The sequence below is a fragment of the Desmodus rotundus genome, chromosome 2 (assembly GCF_022682495.2).
Source record: "Desmodus rotundus isolate HL8 chromosome 2, HLdesRot8A.1, whole genome shotgun sequence".
Classification (NCBI taxonomy): Eukaryota; Metazoa; Chordata; class Mammalia; order Chiroptera; family Phyllostomidae; genus Desmodus; species Desmodus rotundus.
Genome location: NC_071388.1, coordinates 49880132 through 49890776, shown reverse-complemented (window position 1 = coordinate 49890776; position 10645 = coordinate 49880132). Strand labels below are relative to the sequence as shown.

Here is a 10645-nt window from a genome sequence, read left to right as displayed (position 1 = left end):
TGGGCTGTAGGGGGGCTGAGTCACCTGGGTGATTTGATGTTTTGCCAAAAACTGCATGAGACATGATGCATGAGTGGGTGCATTGTTGTGATGAAGCTGCCAATCATCAGTTGCCCGTAGCTGTGGCCTTCTGAATCATCTGAATAGTTTCCATGGAGGAGTGTTCAAGCTGAATGTAAAATTTGATGCAGATTTGTTGCTCTGCTCGTTCAGTCATTTTGAATGTGACAGCCACACAGTACACGTGCTCACTCAATGGTGTCTACCACCCCCAATGACTAGTACAGTGAAGTCGTCTTTGCTCACACGTGCATTCTAGCCCACTCTCCTTGGCTGCCAGGTTACATCAATGTTGTGCAAACCATTCTTGTTATGTTAACAATGGCCAGAAAGACCTTGTATTCGGGAGTTGATCCTAGAAAATAAAAATCCATGGAATATTTGTCACTCATGCATTGCTTTGTCCAAATCATTTCTTCTTCCCTTGACTGAGTTACAGTGTAGGTTCTGTTCAGGGATGTCTGTGATGCCAAGCAGGGGGAGAAAAAGAAAGAAAAGAGCGAAAAGGTTATGGGAGGAAGGGGTATTGGAGCATGTGAAAAAAGACTATTTGGGTAGGATTTTTAACTGTTCAGTGGTTAAATGGCATTAATGGGGCCTAGTAGACTACTCCTTCTTCACTTCAACCTAGTCTCTGTTTTGTACTCAAGTGCTTTGTACTTCATTAAGATAATGGTTAAAAGAACCGATTTTGAAGTCTAGAACTTCTAAGTTCTTATCCAAGAATCTTACCCTCCACTGGCCTCATGTTTCTTATCAAACTAAAGGAGCCTTAGTGGTCCTTCGAGCTCTGACATTGGAGCCACAAGGCATGTGACATCCTGTGTGATAATCAAGGGCTAGGATGCTCTCTAATGAGGAGGATGCTGTGGTCTGCATACACAAACTCCCAGCGTTAGGGCTGGAAGGAACTTACAGGTCGTTTTCTCCAACTCTTTTCTTTCAAAGGAAGTAATCAGGATTAAGTCTCAACCCCTTCCCAATATCCTTTTTGTAACAACTTTTAATTATTAACTCTTAATACATTGTAATTCTCCAGAGAGAAGGAAAAAATATTTGTTGAATGAATTTGGAAAAAATTGGGTAGACTGCACAAAATGTTTGCCAGTCATAATGTATAGGCCTAAATTTAAAATCAAATGAAAAGCAATAGAAATTTTAAATTGAGACAGACTTCAGATGACTGAGAGAGGTCGTGGGGACATCAGCAGCATCGTGACCTCACCACCTTGGGATCTGGAAATCAGTGCACAGGAGAACTGTGTGCGCAGCAGTCTGGCCTCCACCTCTCACTACAACGCTTGCCTTTGCTTTTCTTAACAGCTTGTCCAATAGAGTCATCTCGGTGGGGTAGAATGATGAAAGAGGAAAAAAGGCAATGTAAAGCCTCTGGAAAATACTTTTTTTAAAGACAGCAAATACAAAAATCCATTTGGCTTTTTTTAAGTGAATTGTGGAGTGTCAATATTATCAGCATTTGGTCACGATCCTCCAAGTTCCTGTTAATAATGCTCTTGGGTAAATACGCCTGTGAGATCCATGGTGCTATTGTACCCTCTTGATGTTACTTAATTTCATTTGGCTGAAATTACTCGTTAAGTTTTTCCACTTTTTTAATAGCGTGGTTTTTTGGCATTAGTAAAATGGCTAATTGCTTCATTTCTGCATTTTACTTTGCCTGGATAGCTGCAGCCACTAAGTGAATAGGAATTTGAATATAAACATGAACCAGAAAGACTGTCGCCAAGTAAGAGCACTGGTCGTAAAAGAAATCTTTGCTATTATTCATCACACAGGCAATACACTTGAGGCACATCAATCAGGCACCATGTAGGACACATTATGGAGGTTGTTTATTGCTGGCAACACATTTAGTTGGTATAGTTACCATTTTTCAGTCCTGCAATAAGAACTTTCCATTGTGCTTACCAAGTGAAATGCATGGAGTTCTGAAATCACAGTATGCAGTATAATGCAAACAGGACAAACCCTCCATCCAAAGAATGCACACAGTGCGCACACCGTTATGGAGAAAGCTGTAAAGAAATGGGCACTAGCAGGTTTGGCTCCTAATCTTGTTTGTGTCTTGCACTTGACTTGGGCAAAGTTGTCTTTTCCCCACTGTAAGCCCCAGCTAATTTTCACTTTTGTATAATGTTACAACTAGAAGATTTAAGAAGTTTCTTCTAGCTGTGAAACTGCAGGGTAAGCACAATGAGTCCACAGACTACTGGTACCCCCACACCTGGCTTGGTGTCTGGCATATGGCAGATTCTCAATAATATTTATTAAATGAATTAATGTCAACTTTTTAGAGCTACTTATCCATGTGCTACTTTTGCCAGAAAAAAATATCAAGCATCCATGTATTTGAAATTTGGGGCATGGAAAGTATAGGGTGAGCAAATGGCTGTGTTGCAAATGTCTGCATTCCTTTGAGGCAGCATTGCAATGGTGCCTCTTTAGACTAAAAGTTGGTGTACATTTGGTCTGCTCCTATCACAGAACTCAAGGATTTGGTTGGTCTTCATAATGAGCCCAACCAGATTCAAGAAATTACTTTTGCATGCCATTTTGCCATTCTTATCCCCAGAGCAAAAAGGGGCAATCAGTTAAAAAGTGCTTTTTCCCCAGTATTCTGTTTGGACTGATTATTTCAACCTGTGTCTACTTGGGACCTAAACATTATTGAGATTGGCACACCCCATTTTAAGTAGGCATCATGCCAGCGTAGCAGATGGTCCTTGAAACTGTCAGTTGATAGTTTATGTATAAATCTCTAACATTGTCAAGTGGACAAAGTCCTTAACAAGAAATGTCAAAAATGGTTGTCAGTTGCCTCTAGATGCCTTACCTCTGCACCATTACTGTGCCTCACCACTGCAGGTCCCTTTAGACTCTTCATAGCCTCCAGAGAAACTACTGGTAAATGATGTAGAGAGGTGGTCCCTTGGCAAAATACACCCAGATGACCTGTATCCTCTTTTGCCATTTCCCATATTTAATAGATTGTTCCTTAGCTACATTGTGTACCTGCAACCTGAACCAAGCATAGTGTGCAATCAAGATAAGTTTCTTCCAAGATAATCAAGATAAGTTACTAGCTAATCTCAAGCAGGTGTGTCCAACCTGTGGCCCACAGGCTGCATGCAGCCCAGGATGGCTATGAATGCAAGCCAACAAAAAATCATAAATTTACTTAAAACATAAGATTTTTTGTGATTATGTGTTGCAATGCACTTAACATATGGCCCATGACAACCTTTGGCATTTCCAGTGTGGCCCAGAGATGCCAAAAGTTTGGACACTCCTGCTTTGTCACTCTCACAGGGCTTTGTCGCTCTCACAGGGCTTTGTCATTCTCACTGGGCTTTGTCACTCTCACAGGGCATTGCCACTCTCACAGGGCTTTGTCACTCTCACTGGGCTTTGTCACTCTCACAGGGCTTTGTCGCTCTCACAGGGCATTGTCACTCTCACAGAGCTTTGTCACTCTCACAGGGCATTGTCGCTCTCACAGGGCTTTGCCACATTGACTCATCATCTTTTTTCCTTTGACACTTTTGTCATCTACATTGTTCTTTCTTCCTCTAACTAATTTCTTCCGAACTCCTAGACTCTTTGTGGAGCCAGTCTGCCTAAGAGATGCTTGAACCAAGGCCTGATAATTTCTGTTTTTTTCCCAAGAGTAAACGATCAACATATTTGTTAACTCCCTATTGATAATCTTGCTGCCTCGTGCGGGTCATTTATGACCTTGTTTATGTCATCAGGATTGCTGATTAATGCCTCTCACTTGCCATGTGAACTGGTTTTGTGGCCACGGAAAAAGCTTTATTTCATTAAACTTACTTACTCATCAGGTATTATATAAAACCTTCTAAGTTCCATACACTGTTCTAGACGCTGGAGTTCCAACAGTGAACAAATGGACATGGTCTGTGTCCTTGTGGAGCTCATATTCTGTGACAGCTTGGGACTGACACCCTCAGTAGAGACTTCGAGCAGATCACCTGCTCTGCCTTACAATGAATACTCATTTGTGGCGGGGAGTTGATCTGACTGTCATTGTCAAAAACAGTTCTGAGTGGTCACTGTTATTTTCTTTGTAATAAATTATGCAATTGTAAAAGATGCATAGTAGGAAAATAATGGGGCACAATGAAAAGGTCACAGATTCCTCTCAATTTATAGTTAGCACTTCTGGAAGAACAGAAGGAATACATGGAAAAAATTTCTGGGGGCTTGCAATGGATTTGATATATTATGGAGTCTTAAAATTGTTAATTATAATGTAACACGTTGCTGTGAATCACTCCCACTCATTTATATCGTTTCTGTACATTCTGGCAGGAAGCAAAGCTAGAGACTCTGAGTGTGCACACATAGACGATCGGTTACATGGGGGACCTGGAGCGAGGCCGGAGCGGCGGTGCAGGTGGTGCTACTCTGACTCAACTGTGTAGTGTACGTGACACGGCCACGCAATTTCTTGTCCACACTAGGGTGGTTTCTGATCATGAAGGGCATACGCCAACTACAAGGGACTTAGTTCCACCTACTGTATTTTTTGGACCATAGGATGCACCTAGATCTTAGAGGAGGAAAATAGGAAAAAAAATTTTGAAGCAAAAAATGTGGCAAAATATTTAATAACATAAATAACATAATATTTCACCAACGTAAATGTACGCTACCTTCAGACTATAAGATGCACCCCCATTTTCCTCCCAAATTTGTGGGGAAGTGCATCTTATAGTTCAAAAAATATGATAATTTTGGCATTTTGAAATAGCGAATTACCAGGTTACTAGTCTATTTCCTTTTTCTCAAGGTCATCATCAAGCAAGTTCATCATAATTAGGTCAAATTATTTCTTATCGACACTTTCTGTTTTTCCCTTAATCCTTACCCAAGGACATGAGTATTGATCCTAGAATGAGAGAAAGGGAGAGAGGGAGAGAGAGAAGAGAAAGAGAAACATCAATGTGAGAGAGAAACATCAATCAGTTGCCTTCAGTATGCACCCCCACCGGGGACCACACCCAAAACCCAGGTATGTGCCCTGACTGGGAGCAGAAACTGCCACCCTTTGGTGCATGGGACAATGCTCCAACCAACCGAACCACCCTGTCAAGGTTCTTATTGACACTTTTATACAGCAATTCTGCCCTCAAATCCTCTCCCACTTTGGTGGGAGAGTAGATCCCTATCTTTTTTTAACAAAGGGAGAAGACCTTGAAGGCTTCCAGCCTCTAATTTTTAAAACCTACCTACAGGCTGGCTCACTGCCCAGCCTCTTCTGTGCTCCCACTCCAACTGTGATTGTCTCTATTTTACACCTTACTATATCTTATAAAATTATTTATGTTCCTATCATCTTTAATAAGCTTTATGCCTCTGTAGGGCAGAGGTCATATTTTATTTATACTTTAACCTCTCTGTGCCTCTGGTTGCTCATATTTAAAATGCAGGTAACAGTACTAACCATGTAGAATTTTATGAAAATCAAATTAATTAAAACATTTGGAATTCTTATAATAGTGCCTGGCACATCTGGCACATAGTAAGCTATTAGTAGTGTTAGCTCAATATTATTATCATCATTATTTGTTATCATAGTACCTCAAGTCAATGTCATATACACAAAAATATATATACTAAATATGAGTAATTCATCAAACATTTGTCCTTGTATTCTGTATTCAAGACCCTCTATCCACTACAAAGATGATCCAGGAACACATTTTTAGTAAGGATGGGAAACAGGAATGAGATATGCACATAAATAACTATAATAGAAAATAAAAAGTAATAGGGGATGTAAGAGAGGTAAATATTGTTATTTTTAACAGAGAACATTTTTAGATGAAAAGGATTAGGGAAGATTGTAGGAGTGAGATGGGATTTTAGTTGAATCTTGAGGAAAATACAGTATTTGGACACGTAGACTTTTTTGTTAGAGGTGAAGACATTCCAAGGGCGACTGTGTAAGTAAAGGATGGAAGAAGAAAATCTGAGGCTTGCTTAGGGTGATGACTAGTGTTTTCTAGGCGTTAAGCTCGGAGAAGACTTGAGAGGTAGCCTGGAACTAGATAATGAAAAGATCTTGAATGTCAGACCACAGATTTTGTATTACATTTGATTTATTTTCTATTTAATAAAGCATCTGGGTTTTTAAAATTATGAATAAAAATCATGAAAATTCATGAACCAGGAGGCTCTCCCTGTTCTTGTTCACTTATCTGGTAAACAATGGAGAGGTGGTTACATAAGAAATCATCCCGGACTAGATGCACTGCCTCTGCCTGTGGGGCAGGACCCTCAGTTTCCGAGCTGGGTTCTGCTCCCATAAAGTCTGGGCCCTCCCTGCCTCTTCATCTGTGAAAGAGTAAATATTAAGGGTGTATCTAGATGGACTCTGAAGGTATCTCCTTTTCTAAAACTTATGTGGAGGAAAGAGGTTATAATAGACTATAGTGTTAGGAGCAGAAGTTATTTATCCAAAAGAAATGGACTATTGTTCTTTTTTTTTTTGAGTAGTCAGTCTTAGAAGTTGCCTTATTATACTTATTTTTTAAACAAATGAAATATGCACATTATTAGGGAAATAAGGAAAAATAAGATAAGGAAAGAGAACACATAAAACCACCAAAAATACTGTCCCTAAGAGATCTACACACATTCTGCTCTGACGGTTTTTGTCCGTTGCCCCTTTCTGGGTCTGATGGTGCCGCCTACCCAGCCCCCTTTTCTCTGCTCTCCCCTTCCTTACCTGTTGGTTGATGAATTTCTCTCGTGTGTGTTTTTGTGTATATTTCTATTTCTAACCCTTCATGTCTTTGTTTGTTATTTCTCTGTGCAACTGGAGAGCCCAGAGTTAGCAGACGCTAGGTTTCGGCCTCTGTAATCCCCCCACTCCAGTGCTTTAATTCCTCAGTGCTGCCAGGAGGTAGGCTTTGCTGAGCCACCGCAGTTCATCAGCAGGAGTCCCCCACTAATAAGTGTCCCAGTCTGGCTGAACCGTCATGATTAATATTTGTAATCAAGGGCTTCAGGCATTATAAAATTCCAAGATGCCTTCTGAATCACCAGAATATTGAATTATAGTCAGTCTCAGGTTTCTTGTTAGGAGTACATTTTTTGTACTGAAATGTTTTGAAAATTGGGATTAGAACTCTACTACAGAGGGGTGTTTGTGTAACCTGCAGTGTGTGATTAATCTGTACATCTCTCTCCTTGGCCATTCCAGATAACGGGGTTTTCTAGATTTGTTTTTATGCCCGAGAATAAAACTATTATTCTCAAGGAGATAATACTCCCATAGGAGAATTTTGATTACTGAAAGAATGAAAGATAGTAAACACACATTGCCCATTAAACATTTTGCAGATAAACTAAATACAGTACGGGCTTTAAAAATATTCTCATATGAACGTGGTACTTCAAGGAATTTTTGGATTTATGTCTTTCCCTAGAACCTTATACGCAAGAAAACACTCTTCCTTTGCATCTTCATAAAACGTTCATGTATACAGTTTTAAAGTACTTAATATCAAGGTGTCTCCCCACTTTTGGAGACTACTTCTTGGTAGATTGTTGGAAAAAAGCTAAAAAGAGCACCCCGAAATGTCCTCAGTCACGTTATTTGGAGAACTTTCCAAGTCTTGGAGCCTAGTCATTGAAGTTTTGTGGTAGAGGCAAAGGGAATCTCAGGAAGGCAAGAAAATTCAGTCTGAGCAGCAAAGAAGTGGGAGAATATTGACCTTGGGTAGCTCCAGAACTGCTCCTGTCCCATCCCCGGAAAAACAAAACAAATACGGGAATGCAAAAAGAAATATAAAGCCAGTTGGGGAAGTGGGTCTTCGAGGGGGAATCGTACACCTGGAAAGTTACTGCAGCAGCGAAGAGAGAAACCCAAATTATGACCCTTAAATAGGACTCGTAAATCTCGTCTCTTCCTTCCCTCACTTCTGCCTTCGGAATAAAACTGTACCCAGCTCCAGGGCCACAGTTTCGTCTAAGGCTTCTGTAATCCATCCTGGAAAATTGTATGGGATTGAAGCACAATCCCAATCCAATCCATTTTCTAGTTCGCAAAAAAATCCAGTCCGGCGTTTATTTTTAGCAGCGCTTCCCTGTGACCAAACTGCTACAGCTCCTCAGCGGGGATAACAGGGGACCGTATTGGGGAGAGAAAGGAAGGGGGCGGGGAGCAGGAGGCGGTGAAAAGGGGCGGGGGACGTCCTGCGCATGCGTGCCTGCGCCCAAGCAAATCGTACATCCAGAGAGCAAAGTGGGATGATCTGTCACTACACCTGCAGCACCAAGATCCGAGGACAGCTCCTGCTTGCCGCTCCTATACCCAGGTAAAAAAAAAAAATCTGAGCGGGCACCGTGCATGCATTTCAATGCCGATGTGCTTCGCAACATATCCCCCGTAGAGGCAATCTGCTGCTGCTGCTAACTGTCTTTGGTGGCTGATTGCAGCTTCAAGGTTTAAGAAATCCCATCTTTCAGGAAGCCTGAGGGGAAGGAAGGAAGTACGGGCGAAATCATCACATTGGCTTCCCAGATTTGGGAATCTGAAGCGGGCCCACATCTTCCGGCCAACTTCCACTGAACTTCCCAGCACTTCAAAGGGACCGAAATGGAGAGCAAAGGTATGTAACTGTCCCCATTGGGGGACTTCCCGCTGCATGCGCGTGTGGCCAGGGCAGTCCTCAGCGAGGGGACTGCAGTGCTCGGGGAGCGAGCATCGTATTAGGTCGATAGGAGGAGATGCTATGTCCGTTGCAGCACCAGGGAATCCTGGCAGGAGGGCCAGTTCTTTTTTTACTCCCTCAGCTCGAAGACACTGTTTAATACTCCATCAGTTGCTTAGTGAAGTGTGATGAGTTGTTTTTATTTATTTTGTCTTTCTTGGGTGGAGGAGAGTCCATAGATGGTGGGGGACGAGAGATGTGTTGATAAAACAATTTCTCTTCTGTGGAATGGATGGGTTCAAATAAATATAATCCATTTGCTTTAGGATTGCTGACAGTCATGTTTGTATAGGATATCCAATAATGCATTGCTATAAAACATGTTTGGATACCTCCACCCCCACCCCACAAAGATGGTATTTCTGGGTGTGTGTGACCACATCCTACTGCATTTTCAATATATATCAGCAGAGAAATTGGGTCTATTTGAAATGGTGTGCGTTAGAACTGACCTCCAAGAAGAGCAGTGTATCAGGAGTACCGCTTCACTCCCAAGCATGATGCGTTTACTAGTTGTGGACATGTATATATTAATATTCTCCTCCTAAGAAATTCTGTATGATGTACATATACCAACCTGGAAATTAACTGTGAAATTCAACTTCCGATGGCATATTTAGTACTCATAAACAAAATGGTTATTAAAATTGTAAGGTTGGATATCCTTTGAGTTTAACTCCGTATATGCAGGTCTCCGCTTCCTCCCCTGCCTCCTCCTTAAAAACGCCCACCTGGTTGCAAGAGGCTTGAGTGATGTAGTCAGATGCCCAGTAGGGATATTGGACGTACTTAATCCTGGTAAAATAAGAAGAAATGATGTCAACTTTTATAAAACTATGTTCATTACCCAGCACTTGAGAAGCTATATTTGAAACCAGGTTTTATTTTTAAACCAGGAATGTCAGTCATTGTGCTAGTGTGCTCCGGATCAGGGAATGGTGGTGGGTTATCTATTTCTGGGCTGATTAATAAAGCCAACATATTGAGTGGTAGCCGGTATATATTCAGTAACATATTTGAAGTATTTAATTAGTAGAGTTAACTATTTGAACCCAGGTAAGCATTTACAGACAGTAGGAAAAGAACTGAATTGACATGGATTCAGACTAAATGGCAATTTTTAGTTTAGGCAAATTATTCTTATGATTCACTGATGGGCATTTCCATGACTAACAACAATGTACATGAGGAAATCTATGTCTATAAATATAATGAGGCATATATTTATTAACTCTATTGTAGAATCCATTTAAAAATGAGAAGCTTCTTAACTCATCGAGGTCTCCCGGTTAAGTATTTCTAGAACATAAAATTAATGACAGAGTATCATTCTACTATAAAACAGTTTTTTTGTGTGCTTAGATGACATCTGCTATTTGGTTATTAGCTTTTTTTTGGCAAAGATTCTTGGTAACATTTTGGCCTTCAATTTGTATACTAATTTCTGATCCATCATAAAGAGGGTGTATCTCTTAGCAATAAATTTTTATTTCCCTTCCTTCCCCAGAAAATATATTACATGTTACTCCAAGTTCCAGGTGGTTTATATCTCAATTTGTCAGCAGTAAAGTTCTAGATATTCTGCCGGTCTTGGGAGTTTTGAGGGGAGAAAGAATCTGAGAAACATATCGGAAAAGAATCAGGCCAGAACTTCTTTGCCTGTCCAGAAAACAGTGATCGGGCATGAGCCGCAGCACTGACTAAAAGGCCATGAAGAATTTTGCCCCAAGCCAACACTGTGGTACTTTTATAGAAGTACCTTAATTGCCTGACGGATAAGACTTGATGAAAGGCTTTGTGCAGGTTCGTTCTCAGACTTC

The 10645-nt window shown here is 40.9% G+C and overlaps 1 protein-coding gene across 2 annotated transcripts in view; it reads left to right on the top strand.

The window, feature by feature from the left end:
* Positions 1–8325: 8325 nt before the first annotated feature.
* The window catches only part of FGF12 (fibroblast growth factor 12), a 492036-nt gene continuing 489716 nt past the window's right edge, over positions 8326–10645 (top strand). Inside the window, exons 1-2 of one of the 2 annotated variants that reach the window (XM_024556270.4) lie at positions 8326–8429; positions 8581–8723. In XM_024556270.4, the coding sequence (XP_024412038.1) occupies positions 8711–8723 (13 nt within the window). In that variant the 5' untranslated portion in view covers positions 8326–8429; positions 8581–8710. Of the gene's footprint in view, positions 8430–8550; positions 8724–10645 lie in introns of both variants that reach the window. The other variant, XM_024556271.4, reaches the window with a different exon arrangement.